The sequence below is a fragment of the Etheostoma spectabile genome, chromosome 22 (genome assembly GCF_008692095.1).
Source record: "Etheostoma spectabile isolate EspeVRDwgs_2016 chromosome 22, UIUC_Espe_1.0, whole genome shotgun sequence".
NCBI lineage: Eukaryota > Metazoa > Chordata > Actinopteri > Perciformes > Percidae > Etheostoma > Etheostoma spectabile.
Genome location: NC_045754.1, coordinates 15,755,843 through 15,774,014, shown reverse-complemented (window position 1 = coordinate 15,774,014; position 18,172 = coordinate 15,755,843). Strand labels below are relative to the sequence as shown.

The 18,172-nt window shown below is 40.3% G+C and overlaps 1 protein-coding gene across 6 annotated transcripts in view; it reads right to left on the bottom strand.

The window, feature by feature from the left end:
• tpk1 (thiamin pyrophosphokinase 1) overlaps window positions 1-15,901 on the bottom strand; it is a 65,768-nt gene extending 49,867 nt beyond the window's left edge. For 4 of the 6 annotated variants that reach the window (XM_032503614.1, XM_032503618.1, XM_032503619.1 and 1 more), the window contains exons 1-3: window positions 15,817-15,901; window positions 12,376-12,466; window positions 6,556-6,630 (exon numbers count right to left, since the gene is read on the bottom strand). In XM_032503614.1, the coding sequence (XP_032359505.1) occupies window positions 6,556-6,630; window positions 12,376-12,418 (118 nt within the window). In that variant the 5' untranslated portion in view covers window positions 12,419-12,466; window positions 15,817-15,901. Of the gene's footprint in view, window positions 1-6,555; window positions 6,631-12,375; window positions 12,592-15,812 lie in introns of all 6 variants that reach the window. The other 2 variants (XM_032503615.1, XM_032503616.1) reach the window with 2 other exon arrangements.
• Between the last annotated feature and the right edge of the window lie 2,271 nt (window positions 15,902-18,172).

Here is an 18,172-nt window from a genome sequence, read left to right as displayed (position 1 = left end):
CATGAAACTTTGCTCAAAGTTTGATCAGGGGCTCTACACATGAACTCCAGCATTTAGAACGTTGTTTGTGTACACAAAGTTTACTAAAAAGAAAGGTTTTAACAACTCACTGTTGTTTTTTGCGCTTGCTGCCATCTTGTCAGTCAAAAAGTGTCGACCTTCATGCGAATGAACAGACTCCATAGGAGAAAATGTCATTCTTATATGAGGCTCCTTTTTCTTAGTAGGTCTTAGTAGTTTGATTGTCACCGGGATGCAGAGCTAAAGTTCAGTAGACAGCCACAGGAAAGAATCTTCCTCTCAACCTGCTGGTATGGGTGCGGAGTGACCTGAAACCTCCCAGAGGGAAATGGGGTAAACAGTCTGTGATTGGGGTGAGAGCAGTCTTTGATGATGCTGCACACCTTACACAAGCATTGCTTGCCCTGGATGGCCTTGATGGAGGGGAGTGAGGAACCGGTGATTCACCACCCTCTGCAGTGCTCACCGGTCATGGGCAGAGCAGTTGCCATATCAAAGTGTGACACAGTTGGTGAGGATGCTCTCGATGAAGTTCACCAGGATCTGAGGAGACAGGAGACATTCTTGAGTCTCCTCAGAAAGAAGAGACACAGGTGAGCCTTCTTGATCAGGGTAAGGCAGAGAGGTGTTGAGGGTCCCAGAGAGGTCCCCAGAGATGTGGACACCTAGAAAATTGGAGCTGGTGACACGATCCACCTTAGTCCCGTTGATGAGAATGGGGGTGTGTGTGCGCTAGCATTAGACTTCCTGAAGTCCACAATGAGCTGGTGAGAGCCAAGTTTTTGTCAGTGCACCACAATGATAGGTGCTGGACCTCCACCATGTAGGCCATCTCATCATTGTTGCTGATGAGACCAATCACTGTAGTGTCGTCTGCAAACTTGACAATGGTGTTAGAGCCATGCACAAGTGTGCAGTCGTGGGTGAAGAGGGTGTATAGGAGAGGGCTCAGCACACACCCCTGTGGTACGCCGGTGTTCAGGGTGATGGTTGAGGAGTTGTGATTATCTAACCTAACAGACTGTCCAAAACCTTTCTTTTTAGTAAACTGTGTACACAAAAAAATGTTCTCAATGCTGGAGTTCATGCATGGAGCCCCTTGTGATACTTTGAGCAAAGTTTAATGTTATGTCGAGCCTTTTTAGCATTTTTAAAATAGTGATTTTGACGCGATCATATTAGTGCCCCAAGCTCTCCCATTCAAATTCGAAAACGAATATACGTTCAATCTTAAAAGTGGTGTTTCCATCCTAAATATGCTTTTAAACAAACGTTTACATTCACAAAAAGACTCTAGGTTGCATTTTGGAGTTACACTTTAAAGCTGCACTAGAAGGTGGACACCAGGCTAATATAGTCTGGTCAAGTTGACTTAGTTAAAGTTATATAGACCAGCTGGACTTGAAACATCAATGGCCGTGATCATCCTACCATCTTCACGGGGGAAACCCTTTAAATTGTTTAATACCTCGGCTGTGTATGCAGTAGTAATTTATGTTATATTGGATGTCTCTTTATGTTAAAAATGTTACAGCAAAGCACTTTGTTCCCTGTGTTAAGGTTGCTGTCCAACCATATAACAAGTGTTGATGCTTTTCTTCTTTTGTTGTTTTAAGATTGCTGTTTTTGACTCAAAAACCGGGTCAACCTTATTAAGAAGTTAACCATTATTGTAAGGGAAAGGCCTCTGCGATCATCTGGCGCAAGTGGGTAGAATGAACTTAAGAAAGATTAGCTCTCCATCTGCACTTTATTCACAGGCAGTGAAGATACAATTACTGTTATTCTTCCACTGAAAACAATGAATTGCCGACTGCTTGAAGTACGCCACAATTGTAAATGCAACAGCCTAACCGACTCCTCCTCAGAGCGTATGGGTTTTACAAACAAGCTCAACAGAAAACCACATCTAGGGACATAGCAGCCAAATGAATTCTGCTGATGGTATGATGTGAGCTTAGCGGAGACAGCAGAAGCGGTCAGTGGAGATGACCTTGTAAATTAACTAGCTATAATAATCCTTCCCTGCAGGCTTCAGGTCTAACTCTTGTCATTTACTCTGCTGGATGACAGATACACATGGTTGTCAGGAGATATGTACTTCCACACAAAGTACCTAACCTGTCATTTCAGTGCTTTTTAATCATCTGTTTTGCTCTTGAGTTTGATGTAGGAAAGATGCATTTACATGTTCATGCAGAAACACACACACACACACACACACACACACACACACACACACACACACACACACACACACACACACACACACACACACACACACACACACACACACAGCTGTGGAGAATATTCTATAGCAGGCAAGTATTGATGAGGTTAGTGGTAAGGATTAATACCCATCAGTATGGGGCTTTAGTGTAGTACAGAAGAGGGCAAACGGTCAGGGAGAGCAGTGAAAAGATTATTATCCTTATTATGATGCCTTGATGTCCTCCCATCATCTGTCAGTCCATCTCTCCTCCTTCACCTGTCACCATGTCTCCAGATCCCCCCTCTCTATACCTTGCCCCAATTTTGATTGATTTCCTGCAAATATCTCATTTTCTTTTTTTGAGCTCCACTCTATTCTTATTTCCTCTGCTTTGTCATTCTTGGTACACAGAGAACAGAAGTACAGAAGTGCGTGCGTTTATGTGTGCGTGCGTGCGTGCGTGCGCAGCCACATTACCCACCCAGCCTTGATTGCAAGGCTGATGGGTGATGTTCATAAACTTCAACAAGCTGCTCCACATCAACAAATGATGAAATCAGGCACAGGTCTGGTTTTCTCTTGTAGAGAGAGTTACCTCCGCTGATTGCTTTATTGATTTGCTTGTTTGTGTTGTTACACAGTAAAGTAAGTGAGGGATCTGTGAGTAAGTAAATGAGTGACTGACTGACTGACTGAACAGCTAACTGACAAGATTAACAAGTCTATGACTGCTGGACCTGATGAGTGAGAGGGTGCGTGAGTGAGATATGCGGCATGATCCCACTTCACAACATCACACTAGGCACCCGTAAACGAGCTTCCCTTTGATCAGTGTTGCACTCTTCCAGCCTCTATCGCTCCTTTGCTCCCTGCTGCTCTACCTCTCCCACAGGTGATGAGGGGGCCCAGGGGCAGCACATCAGAGAACCTGAGAGTGCTGTGTACGTGTACGTGTGTTCGTGTACGTGTGTTTGTGTGCATGTGTTCGTGTGCGTGTGTATGTGTGTGTATTTGTAAGGGTGGAGACCTGTCTTCAGTGCCTCCAGGTGAACAACCATCTGGAGAGTGACACCCTTTTAGACACGCTCATGCGCACACGAACATCTGCTCATCCCATAAACAACATTAAAAATACATGAAATTTCAAGTAAGGAAGTTTAAACTTGCTACAAGCGTGTTTCCATCAAACAGCGAGAGATCTGAGATCTGCCATTCATGCGCCATCATCATCCTGTCAAAACTTCTTTAAGTCCCATGTGCACTGCTGCCCAGAGCAAAACTGATCAAGAAAGCTTTCCAATTTCTGACATCCACACCAGAGCATTGCTTGTGGCACCCAAAATCGTAGCCTTATCTAACAGGGAGCATATGCCATATGACTTTATCAAGCTGCATCATGTCACGTCAAAGTACATCCATCTGTATCACAGTTGTTGCAAAATGGTGCAGTTAGGTGATGTTTCCGGTCTGTATTACTGGCAAATATTGAATGGGATGAGAAAAAACAAGTGAAACAATCAGAAAAAGGAGATGCAATAGCTCCATATTGCATTTTTGTTAAATGTAATCACTGGAGTATAACCATATCAGTTAAACTTTGCTGGTCTGGTCACAGCTTGGATTTGAAAATTAGAATATAAAATGAAAAATATCAATCTCCAAACATTGTTGAGGGTCAGGTACAAATAAACAGGGCGTAAAAAATCTATTACAAGTCTAATTTTTCCCCATGGTGGTAGCAAACAAACAATTTACACTGAATATTGAAAAACTGTTTTCATTGTATTTGTTGTTTGCACTGAAAAAAATGCAATTTTCTGAAAAACAAGCAATGTGATTTTGTGCAGAACTACAGACAACTGGCCTTCTCCTTTATTCTGGATGCTCAGTGTAAAACCTAGTTGAGATTTATCATCAATTAACCCAAATCCTTTGTATGAATGTTATATACATTTCTCTTTCTTATAATTCCATATTTTGTATTCTTCTCACTTAACTATCTGAAGAATCTTTATCTTGGGGCAGCAGGCAACCTTTGGTGTGATTTTCTAGAGGTCCTCTACTATAAAAGCGCATACCAAGAGAGCTGTGCGACGGAGAAAAGCTCAGGTGCCTCTTGGGTTTTGCTACGTTGATAAGAACATCAAAGCTGGTTCATTAAATTTCAATCTGATGTGGTTTGCCTTCAAAGTTATGTGTTTAATAACCTTCTTGTCTGATTGTAGTCTGTGGATTACATTTTTCATTAATTGTGTGCTGTGTTTTTGTTGTGTTTCATGGTCAAAGCATCAAAACAGATGAGAACCAGCGATCCAGTTCACCTCTCTCCACTACATTAATGATGAAACAACTGCAAGTCTAACAAATTCAAGTTATACTTGTTCAGTTAGGCTCCGTTTCTGATCAGTTCATCAGATTTAAAAACAAAAGTTGTAGGATACAGGTTGCAATGACACTGTCTGGTTTAAAAGGCTCAAAGTCAGCTTTGCATATTAAATACATCACAGCCAAGTAGCACAACTGCTATGCATCAATGCATCTCAGAAGTGACACCTCAGGGAGTCTGAAGCTCTATTTCCCTTCAAAAACCTATTTTTCCTCTTTTAACAAGGAGCCTTCTGTTTTGAGGTTTCTGAGTTTCTGTTTGTTTCTTCCTCTTATGAAGGGCCTTGGAGTACTCATGAAGCAGAAGGAAAATCAAATCCATTTTTTCATCCTTGCGTTACCAACGACAAAGATGTGGTTGGACTCTAGGGGACTTCGTTGGTTCATAAATTGCCAACAACATGTGACCAGCAGGTTGCTGTTGTAAAATTGACTGAGCACAGTTCTTCCCATCTTATACAATCTTCAACAATAAACATAAAAATGCCCCTAGGAATGACTGTCCAAAACTGCTGAAGTGGAGCTATTCCGTGAGTTTATATTACGCAACAGCTACTGTATGTTTAACTATAAAAGGTACAGACACTGTCTGGCTTAAATGTTTCTGTCATTTTTCACAGAAAGTGTGTTCTTTGTTCATTCTACATGTATAAGCAAAGGTTGTGTATAAATAAGAAAATATTTAACGTGAGACACATATGTCTCACAAGCGGTCCCCACCTGGAGAGAACGTCCTGATCAGAGCATGTTGGCCTGTCAGAACTGAACGGAAATACTTTAGGGCGTTTTCACGCCTACCTCATTTGGTCCAGACTTTTGGACTTTTCAGAACAATATGAGGGAGGTGTGGACAGGGACGAACAATATCACCGAGTATGGGGGTAGAAGACGTCAAACACGAGGCAGCCGTGAGAGAGCAAATGGGCTGAACTGTTACTTTAACAGGTTTAGTTCACAGCCATCATCTGCCTCCTCTACCACTCCACCAACTAGCACCAAGCTAACTTCTAGCTGGCAGTGGACCTACTAAAGAAACTAAAAAAACTTGCAGTAGCTAGCTAGCCTGACTCGGCAGATGTGTACTTAGCAAGGTGAAGAGCGTAAGAACTGACGGATGACTGTGGTGGACCACAGATCATCTGCTTTACAGGCGTGGATAGAGGTGTTTTCAGTCAGGTCACACGGGGGCCTGGTATCCCATATTATATGTGTTGTACCGAGTGAATCGACTGAAAGGAAATTAAGACCATTTCCCCTCTCATAAAAGGGTGCAAGATGTAAGCAACAGCTCAGTCAGTTCTGAGGGTGGATTTGTTTTGACTGAAATGCCCACGTACTGAATACAGAGGTCTTGGGTCCAGTGGGTTTGTTTATATCCACTCTGTCACTCCCCCGCTGAGTGGACACTAACTGCCACTGCCTGTTGTTTACATTATTACATTATTTACCAACCAATTAGCTGTAATGAACGTTTACACACTCGAATGAATCAGAATGAATGTGCTATTCTTGTTACCTTGAGACTTTACAATTGCAATAAGAGTGCTTTCAGAAAAGGTTGCATATTCAGACTGGGAATGCAATGGAACTGAATTCTTTTGGTCAATTGTTCAGGTCATGCAGCCAGAGGAGTTAGAAAAAAAAAAAAAATGAAATTCATAATTTCTTTAATTTTAATTTTTCTGAAAAAAAAGCATGTCATCTTTAACTTCATTAAAACACATCTCACAGGAAATGTGGGCAGAGGGCAGAGAGGGGGCATTTTCAATGACAGGGCAGTAATTAAGAGTTTGCACAGTGGCGACTACACAGGCTAGAGAGCACAGTCTGACAAAAAGCAACAGGGGAATACATGCCCAGTACAAACCAATGCAAATGGCATATAAGTGATAAAAAGGTGGCTTGTTTAATCTGTGTTAGGGATGTGTGAGATATACCTTTACTCCAGAGGATGTGCAGGTAGTCCTTATCAAGAGGCTGGTTCAGAATAATCAGACAGATCCTCTGCGTGCCTACACAAGACAGAAGGAGGGGGGAAAAAGGGAAAGGTATAAATCATGAAGAGTCAGATAGAGACACTACAGACGATGTGTAATGGACAACTAGCAAAAGCACAACACATCACTCTTTGCTTGCATGTATAAAAAAATACCTCTTTACAGATTGGAGGCTGTTTTTGTGGCGCTGAACATGTTAAATAAAAAACTAAACTAAAACAATGTTGTGATAATGAGGTCCTTATCATGCTTCACACAGAGACAGGAAAATAGGTGGGAGGATTAAAAACAGAAAGTATTCCAAACCAGTCAGGATGCTCAATCTTGGTCTTGTAAAAGTTCAAAACGTTCTCCCACTCAATCCAATCAGAAAATAACTAAGGCCACATCCACATGTACCAAAACAATCTTTTTTTTTCCTCTGTCTTCCCTGACATTGTTTCAAAAATATGTGCGTCCAAAAGGATCCATTTGGAAACAATTCAACACGTTACTTCATATTCCAGGCCTACAGGTGGCGCAGTTTCTGCTACAGAAATTCAACCAAAAAACGGAGAGGAAGATGTGGAGCATGCACATAAAGCTTGCGCGCTGTGTACAAACAGACAGTAAAAGGAGAAACCATAACACATGAAGAAGACAACAAAAATGGCTAGTGCAAGAATAGTTTGTGTGTTCGTTGTGTCATCGTGGGGTAAGAGGTCAAAGGCTAGAGGTTGAGGGGTGCGGCGATGACATCATCAATACGCAAGTATGTGGCTTCACCATCCAAACGAAGACGCCATTTTTCACCCTGGGACCAGGTTTCAAAAAAGTGCGTCTTCAGGCCGTGCGTTTACAGGATTCGTTTGGACGGTCGGCCAAAGCGATGCAAAACATGTGCATTTGCACCAAAAAGTGTTTCGGTGTGGTGGAACCCAAGTGTAGACAATGTCTATCCAAACAGTTTTCTTCACCTTCAGTACCTTCATTGACCAGGATCACAATCAATGTCAAAGTCCTTATTATTAATTATATTATTATATAACTACTTATATACTTGTTGTTTTGATAGTGAAATGTTTGCATTAACAGTAAAAGTAAAAACACTGCTGCTAGAAAAGCCTCAACGGTGCAATGACTAAAGCGCAACCTCTCTTCCCCTCGCCTTCAAACTTTGCCATTTCCATGCTTACTCATTTATCTTTCCCTCTCAGGTCTGCCCTTATGAATGATTTCTCATCCATTTTTAAAGTTGGTGCCCTTTGTAACAAAGCCAAAATGCCATATGCAAGTTTAAGCAACACTCTGTAATTACCATGCCCTCTTCCCTTTTTCCTACTGTACCTATTTAAATTCCACACAAGTGGATTCCAGGTTTGGAACAACACAACACCTTTCATAATACACCATAAATGCAGAGGGAGGCCAGAGAAAGCAATGGTGAAGAAGGAGGAAGAAGAATATACTTTAGGTGTCATGAAATTCTCATTGCAAAATGTGCATCACCTTGCGTCCTGAAAAACACCCTTTTTGGATAAAAAGTGTAAAGCTGCATTTGGACTTGGCTGAGAAAGTGTGGAAAAAGAAGTGTCCATTGGGTTTAAGACTTTGTTGCAGCAGCGGGCTTGATGTTGTTAAAAAGTTTACATCACTGGAAGGTCATTTCCAATACAAAAGTCAACCCCAGCAGAGTGTGGTAAAAGGAAGAGAGGATAAAGAGAAGACACACAGGTGGGGGAAAAGAAAGGAGGACACAAGGAGGGCTAGGTGAGGAGAAGAAAGAGGAGGAGTATATGTGTCAGTTTGGTCTCTTAATTGGCTCGAGGTGTACAGAGAACAAAAGGCAAAGTCAACCAGCCGTGACTTTTCAGATAACCCCTCGTCGCACAAACACTCACCTCCCCACACACCCACACAGACCCACGCACGCACAAGGAGGTGTGCCGCCATTTGTGCACTTGTTCAAAGAAATGTCAAATTGAGATTCTTTTAAAAGTGCCAGACAGACAACATAAATAACGCGCACACACGCACGCACATGCGCACACGCGCACACACGCACACACGCACACACACGCACACACAAACTGTACATAGTTATACCAGGAATATATATTTATAATTATAATAACTATATAATTAAAAAGAGGAAATTTAAAAGGCTAACTTACACACTAGGGATTTTGAAATGCAGACATCCATGGGGCTGTTTTTATATTCTCCACGAGAGCCTAGTTAAGCATTTCCTGTTAGAGATGAAACTAAAGAAACCAAGCAGATATTCTCTAAACTCATCTAATAGGAGGAAAATGTTTCACTATACTGCACAGTTGGGAGAAGGATGTTACAAGTGTATGATAAAGGGAATCTCAAACACATATTTCACCTTTGATAGAAAGTGAAGAATTTATCAAGAAAATTGTATCTTTATGAGGGTGTGTGTGTGTGTGTGTGTGTGTTCTGATCTGTTCCGCAACCGTTTGGGGGATTATTTGCACAGCCTGTGAAATATGTAGAATAAATCTTAGATTTGCACATTAAGCAAACTCAAGTGCATAGCCTGTAATGCTTGGCTAATATCTTTGAGTAAACATTTGTTTCAATGGGTGCTTGAGAACTGCTGACAGCATCCTATCACAAGTGAGTCTCTCTTGACTGATAGTGGCATTTGAGTGTTATTGATTTTGGAGCTATACAAGCATAGAATCAACAGCACTTCTGTGTTCCTGCTCTAGGCAAATCACACACGTGCCAGAATGTCAAGCATATACAAACATGTACACATACAGGAGTACAATTACAGTGGCCTTGGTAGTGTAAGATGAGGAATTACAACCTTCAAACAGCCATCAATGGAGCCAGAGAGGGAGAAGGACACAAACAAAGCAAGACAGAGGAGAGCATGCACCATCATACAACCTGCCCTACTATTAATACTGTATAATGACATAATGCAGTACTAATACACTAGGTCTGTTCAGCGGCACTCATCTTTTGATCACAATTGGACGAATTACGTTCTACGGCTACACAAGATGATTTTTAAATTATTGATTATTCTAAAGATTTCTATTTTTATATAATTAATTGAATAATTTGTCAGACAAATAGTAAAACATGTCAATCACGACTCAGAAGAATCTTCAGATTGCTGGTTTTGAATCACCAGCAGTCCAAAACCCTGAGATATTCAGTTTGAAATGATATAAAACAGAGAAATGCAGCCAATCCTGGCTGGATCCAGAGTATTCTTTGTTGTTTTGGTTGAAAAAGTGACTTAAACAATTCCTTTCTTTCGATGGAGTAATTGGTATGTTCATCATCAGCCGTTATGTTCAAGTTTGTCTATACAAGAAAAAAACAGATAGTCTACATATTAGATAGGAACCAAACCCATTCTGAATCCCCATTTGCAGCTCAGTCTTGGGCAGTCCGCAATCAACACCACTGACAGTCAAAGATCCCAGTCTAAGAGCATGCTGTTTGCAACAATAAGTGATCAGACCAGGTCCAAGACAGGTTAAAAAGGCATGATGAACAGGGTTTTTATCAAGGTCGGAGAGTTACATTCATTTATCATGTTTCTTTTGAGAATCCCATGCTCACAATAAAATCACCTCAACATCTCTAAAAAAAAACAGTCCTTGGCCCATTTTTTTTTTGGTGGCGCATTTTTTTCACATTCCATTATGTTAATGGGAACACAGACAAGGCTATAGGTCTTGTCTGTGAAATAAATAACACCAGAAAAGACATTCTCTGCCCGAGCAGGCTGGGTCCAGCCAATATTTCCCGTCACTATCCTCGGGCCGAGCCGGGACCTTGATCAAGCATTTGTTTTTGTTTTAAATCATTACTTCATTAGCCTAATTGTGTTGGGGGAAAGCTATGCCTTTCCAGATTCTCCCGTAGCTCTGGGTATATGCCCTGCACTGACTTGGGTGTAAGGTAAACTGTGCTAAATAGTTTTGCCCCCATCTGTAGCACTGTCTTCAATAACTGCGCAACCAGACCAGATTGGTTCAGATATCTCATGAGTCCTTTAGCAGCATATATGGTCTCTCCTATATCCGGCGAGTTGTCGGCCAGTCGGCATGCAGACCGTGGCAAAGGACAGTATTAATTAGGGGATCGAGACAAGAAAGTCTCCTGTATGGTTCCAGGGCTTTGATTGTGTTGCTGCCTTGATCTGTTACCCACGCTATTTGGCTGAGGGAGCTAGGATTATTTTTTTTATTTTTTTTATGTTTCTTTATTTGGATCCATTTGTTATCCATTCCATTCCATTCTGAATAAACAAATAACGCAGTTTACCTGCTTCGTCCTTGTTGCATTATTCATTAAGATCAGAAGTGATTTCTGTAGTAACTCGGAATTGTAGTTATAATTGTAGTCAGTTATAACAGCCCACGTATTAAGAAGTTGTCAGGTTTTAATTGGGCTCATAATTACAGTTAATGTGTCGGGCCGGGCCGGGCTCAGACATAACATGAACAGACTCGGGTAGGGTAGGGCTTGATTTTTTGGGCCTGATCTAAGCTTTACTCCAGAATGCAACACTACAGATAACCGAGATACATGAATTCATCTATACTCTGTGAGTAAACTGGACACAGTGTTCTTACTGTATGGCTATAAACCAGGTTCATCTGTGCCTGTGGGTTGACGAATCCAAGAAGGTTGAGAGAAGCAAAAGCTCTGACTGCTGGGCTTTCTGGGGACAGAACGTTTGTTTTTTACTCCTAAGCTCTTTATTTATATCTTTCTGTGGGTGGACAACATTTCTAGCCACTGTCATACCCCACACCACAATGTAATTTGTAATCTGTTGCTACTCAAGCAATGGCAGCCCCCTTTATTATAATGTACAAGCGTATAAGGCAGAAATACTTCTCATGTAAAAGTAGCTCTTTATCAAATCAATCTAAAGAATTACATGGAAATAATGAATGGTAACAGGTGTAATACAAGACAGACGTAAGAGATAGAGAGAACTACATGTGCCTGCTGACTCCTCAACAAGGCAAACTGTTGTACCATGCCCTTGACCTTTACAGCTCTGGGTAAAACCTGCCCTTAGGCTCATAACAGCTTTCTTTCTTTCCTCCACAAATGCACGCACACACACACCTCCAGGGAGCTCACGTAAACCTTGACCTGAGAGCAGTGGTTAAAGGCAGCTATAACCAGCTTCCTCCTCAGGTCTGTAGGTTAGTCACTGACCATCTGGAGGATTTCTTTTTCTCAGACACAGAACACATTAGAGGAAATTCATCTTGTTACAAAAGCACGCCTTTGGAAAAGAGAGAATAAACGTACCAGGGTGGAACATTTTCTGTCACATGTCAGATTGAATATTTCAATAATCTGAATGCCACCTCAAAGTTTGTTTTCCTTAAAAAGCTAAAATTACAAGCAAACACATCAGGCCCTCTTTTAATAAAGATTCTTTATGCAGCCAAACAAAAAAAGACAAAAAGAAGTGCATCTCATACATATACACATTGCTGTATGAAAGTGTCAGTGTTATGCTTTTGAGTTTTAATTCCACCAAGACGGTTGGGGTGTGTCAGAGTGACTGGGAGAAGCAGAGAGAGGAAGACAAGTGTGACAGTGATGTGAGTAAATGTGTGTTTTGATCAGACGCATGGAGATCTTTGTTTGGCTCCCGGTTTGTGGCTTGTAGGGGAACACACAATATGTGCATGGACCTGCATATTTGATTGATTGCGTGTATGTGTGTTTGCACCAAGGGAATGTGTGTTTGAAAGGCAGTACCTGAGGGCAGCAGGCAGTCCAAAGGCGTAAACTCTTCATCCATGGCCAGGATCCACAGGAGCCTGTCTTCAATCAGCCGACTCACCTGGAACTGGGGAGAGGAAGACAGACGCTGTTGCTACTCTTCTTGCATTTATCTTTTTGGAGTCATTTCATTTTCCACCTTGTCTCCAATCCCAGCTTATCACCCGCCTTCCTTTGGCCTAATTATTCCCCCTGAAACAAGCAGACAAAATACAAACATTCACATGCACGATGACACTATATATCACTGCGTAACTTGAGACGGTTTTATACAGTCTATGCTTAAGACATAATATCCACACTAGAGCTGCAACTACAAATTATTGTGCCAATTATTTTCTTGATGTATTCGGTGGTCTAAAAAAATGTAAATCGCCACGAAAAAGATTTTTAAAAAAGCCTGTCACATTCTTTGTGGCATCATCAGATTTCTGGTTTTGTCTGACCAAAGATTTTCAGTTGACAATTATAGTGAATATATCACAGTGAAGAGGCTGCAACTACAAAACATTTGGATTTTCTGCTGACTGAAACGGTTGATCGTTTATAGTTGCAGAATGGTTTTCTTTCCATATTGATTTATTGACTAATCGTTTGCAGGTCTAACTGACATAATACATTGCCCGTGGTAACGGTAGAATCACCGTTCAGTCAGGATTGTCAGGACAGTCTACTAGCTGTGGAAGAGGAAACAAACCCTAACAGCAGCAAAATGAGTTAATAAAATAATCACAGTAGAAGCAATTAATCGATTAGTCATTTGACAGAAAATGTATCTGCAATATTTAGATGATTGATTTACGTCTGGGAGGAGGCCTAGGGTAAGACCCAGGACTAGGTGGAGAGGTTATACCTCCACCCTGGTCTGGGAACGCATAATCCCCCCGCATGTTTCCTTCCACTTTCCTTGAGTTGGAATCTTAAACTCTGGTTGATTTATGAGGACTAATGGTTAACTGTTCCTCAGATCTCTGCAGACTATATCAAGACAGCTAGCTTGGCTATCTGTCTAATCTTACACTATCGTACGGTGTTAATTATCTCATTTCTTTTAACGGTTCTAAGGAAAATAAAGCTAGAATTTCTTTTCCAAAGATCGGCATCTACCCCTTCTGTTGTTTCTGGATTTATATTATGTCTGCCGGATCCGGTCCCACATTTACTAAAAAAAAATGTTAAAACCATTAACCACATCTTCCATGTTATTTATATTCTAGTCATTTTCAATATAAAATTCTGGGTAACTTGTATTTTTATTTTCAGCTCCATTTCTAATAATACTTTTTAGAGTATTCCATAAACTGTTCATATTATTTTTATTATCATCTAACATTTTATCATAGTATTCTTATCTTATTTTTTCTTATACAATACATTTTTGTACTTTTTATATCAACGTTCTGCTTCTTCTTCTAAATTTTCTGTAAAGTGTGTTTTACTTTTGCAAGGCATTCAATAAACCCTTAGTGGTCCTTGGACTATTTCTTGGCCTTTGTCTGTTACAGCATCATTTTACAGGACAATTTTTGTCATACAGCGATATAAAGATCTTTAGAAATCCATTATATGCTTTATCAATGTCATCTTCCTCATATAATATTTCCAGTTCTATTTCAAGTAACTCTTCCTTAAAAGTATTTATGTTTTCCGCAGTTCCTACTCTTTTGTATTTGATTACTATCCTTCTTAAATTTTCACATATAGATATAAGCCCATACCATACATTGTATTAATGAAATCTTCTGTCATTGTATGCTTTTTTGGATTTAAAGGGTCAATGTCAAATTTTCCACACTTTGAAACATGAATGAACAATAAAAGCATAACGTAGACATAGTGCAACTTGTCAGCACTCCCATTGCTCACCTTTCAGCTTTACAATCCAGCAAGCTGAACAAAGCAAACCATTAATTAAGAAAGCATAAAAAAGATACTGTGTCTATACTGGTCCCACCGCTGAACTTTTAACAACCTCCTTGGACCTCCCCTCGGTAATAACCTTCCTCCTTCCTACCCACACACTTGTGGCACTGCTAAGTCTATTTTTCCCTCAAATTAAAAAACAGGACCATGTAAATCATAAACTAAGTATATGTATAACTGCACTGCACTATAGCAGTTTGGCAAACAAGTTGAACATTAGCCGACATAAAGGGGAATTATGTAATCATTGTATAGCCCACACCTCTTCTCTGAAAATTGAGGCACCTTTACACAACCTCCCTAAAAGCAAAAAATATTAGAAACATTTCTAAATATAATTAGATAAAACTGTCCCCACAATTACACATCATGAATTGTATCTATCATTCAAATAAATCTGAATTGGTAAATAGTATCTATGTAGGCCCTATTATTTAGTTATTTATTTCTCCCCATTTAATAATAAAAGTGGTCTCTAACATCTGCTGCCATGGGTATTAATATTAGCCTACACAAGTGTTTTTACAGATGTCCAAATATACATGGTAATTTTTTTATGTTTTAATCAACCGTTAGACTTTAAATATGGTTAATTATACACACGTTTATGTTTTAGCAGCACCTGCAAAAACTACAAGCCACATCAACCACCGGTGTTTTGCCTACAGGGTTTCTCCAGGTGCTGAAATGATACACTACACACTTTGAGCAGTGTTAACATTGGGCTGAACGCAGCAGCTCATTATCATGGATGTATTAAGAGCTCATTATGCATTATCTACTGCTAAGAATAATGCAACTTCCTTGGGGGACTGGACTTTGGCCTTCACCTTGGAGGGGGCTGTTTATTCAGTGTCACAACACACACATTTATTTATTTAGATTTACATGTAATAACACCTATCAATAGCCCTATCCTACTGCTCTTAATACTATTCATCCTGCACATAAACTTAATATTCTTACTTCTATTATAGTGCTACCACACGTTTATTCTGTTTTTCTTATATATTCTGTCAATACACTGCATTGATTATATTTTTTACTGTTACTACTAGTGTAATGTCACTGCTGCTGCATTGCCCATATCAGCTCATATCTGTACATGTTGTTCATACATTGTTCATATTACATAGCCATATTTATGCTGCTCTTATGACACTACAAATTATTTCTTGTCCTGCCTACGCACCACAGGAAGATACTTGTTTTGCACTTCTGGTTGGACACACTGTCTTTGTCCTTGAACACTTCACAATAACATTAAAGTTGGAGCTAATCCAAACACGTTGGCACACTTTAATGTAGCGGTTTGCAAATGTATGGCGAGGCATTGGAGCAATGAGCCACCTGCTCGCCGCTTTTCACACATAAAACCGGACTACTCTGACAGAAACAACACACACGCCGACACTCTGCTTCGCTACCAATAAACCGACATTACACGACAAGCCTGCCATTGCTTTGCTGTGTTAGTATTCAATACAAACTCACAGATTGAAGCGACTTCCGCAATCGATGCCGTAAACAGCCAAAGAGAGCGCAGGCAGCTCATAGATGACCCAGCAGGACTGACGAGTGGCGGGAAGTTGCTACGGGGACACTTAGAGGCCAAAAGTGGAAACGCGTTTTCTTTTGTAAATTGCTCCACGCATGCAGGGGTTTTCAAAGGCAGTCCCATCTGCAAAGGAGACTCTAGGGTTCTCAAGCAAATTCAGAAATAGTTTAATTTCACTCTCAGTTTTTTCAGTGGAAGTCATTCCAATAAGAGACTTCTCATCACTGCTTTTATTCTTCACTTATTATGTGATTACAACAGTGCTGAACAGATGTCTAATTTAATATCAAATAAACAAAACTAAATTTTCACAACATGGTGAGTAGTAAATGTAGTAAATAAATGTAAAGTGTAAATGTAAATGTAAATAACTGCCTGTATATATATATATATATTCAACAAAGAGGAAAGCTGTGAGGGAGAGAGACAAACCAACACATGCAGAAACAGACACACACAAACACATACATAAACAGACACGCACACAGACAGACACAAGACAAGGGACCAAACACATGCCCAGGTTGAGGTCAAGGCACAAAGCTACAGCCCAGACCTCAGTGTGTCAGCGATGATGCGTCAAGTGTCCAGGGTCTTTCCTGGTGCTCCATGGATGTGTGCCTGATGAAGTTCCATATAAATTACGTCCAAGAAGGAAAGGGTCCATGCATGGATAGAAAGGTCATGAGGTAGTTCCCAACGGGTTGAAATCCTTTTATTCAGCAGTAAGTTTAGCAAATACAGCACGCCTTTGAGTGCTAGAGAGCTGAAAGGCTGACAGATCATTCAGAATCAAAACATTGACAGTAAAAGGCACAATAACATTAAACAAGGCAGAAATTTTGTATGCAATATTGTTCCAGAACGGACCAACAGGAGAGCAATCCCAGAACATGTGAAGATGTGTACCTTGAGCTTTAAGTGGGCAGAAAGTGCAGAAAGGGCTGTTAATTCATTCATTAATTCATGCGATGCAATTTCACGGTGGTGAGACAGGTCCTATGACTGAATTTGTTGTGAATCTGCTGGTCTGGATTGAGTGATACGTCTATAATACGTACAGGACATACATCGTGCCAGTCAAGATCAGTACTCAGGTCTTGGCAATCGCGTGCCCAGTTCCTCTCAATAGGAAGGGCACAGTGGCCAGATATCACCAAGAACCGATAAAGCCTTGATACCATGTCACAGGCTTTTAGGCTGCAGAGTGAATAACTTCCATGATAGGATGGATTGGCAAAGGCCTCTGCCAAGGGACACAAATACACCTGCTGATCTTAATTGAAGGTAAAAGACGAAAAAGGAAAATGGCAGATTGAATGGGTTGTGCAAATCAGAAAAAAGGCAATAAGCCAACAATTCATTTTAGACAATGAAACTCCTTCTGTTCCCATTGTGGGGCTGTTATCAGCCTCCCACCAATCAGGAGTGCTGCTTTATTGAATAAAGGGCAAAAAGTGTGCCAGTAACAAGCTGTATGGCAGTGAGTTTCTGAGTAAAATAAATCTTATAAAACAGGGTCTGCTGGCCTATTGTTAATTTTTATAAACTTCAAAATGTCAAGAAACCCCTAAAACAATTCTGCATTAACACCACTGACCCATCCAGGGTGAGACTTTTATTGAAAGAGACTATTTTAATGTTCAATCCTAATTTTGTTTAATGAAGCATTAACAGTGAGACAATTAGATGCTTCAGTGATCCCCCTCCACAGGGAGAACTACCGGCTCTAAGTATTTAGTTTTAAAAATGTACAGTAAGGTGAATAGACCAGGATCTTCTAAACTATATCTGCCACCCTGCTGTCTAAAAGTAAGATGGTAAAAACAGGGGAGAGTCCTTAGATCATATTGGTTCTAAAATATCAAACATTAACTAAAGATAAAATTATCATTTTTAGAGATAATTTTTGAATCAGGTTTTTCATGTGTAATATGTGTGGCCAAAGACTGTGACTGCTGCTTATCATTCACACATTGAAGAAGCAATTTACTTAATTAACTAATTAATTAATCAGTTCATAGATGATTTCATACATTTAGGAAATAAGTGAAAGAAATGTAAATGGTAGAGACAAAAAAAAGACAAAAAAACTAAAGTGGTCCACTGTCAATATTTTATAGGACACACACCCTCACTCACTCACTGACTTGCGTTTACACACCAACCCAGGCACCCCAAAAATGCAGGCACATCAGAAAACGCTCACATGCTGCACAAATACACACAAGCAAAACACACACAGGTAAACAGACATCATAAGCACACACACAAGCAGCAGACGGATGGTGT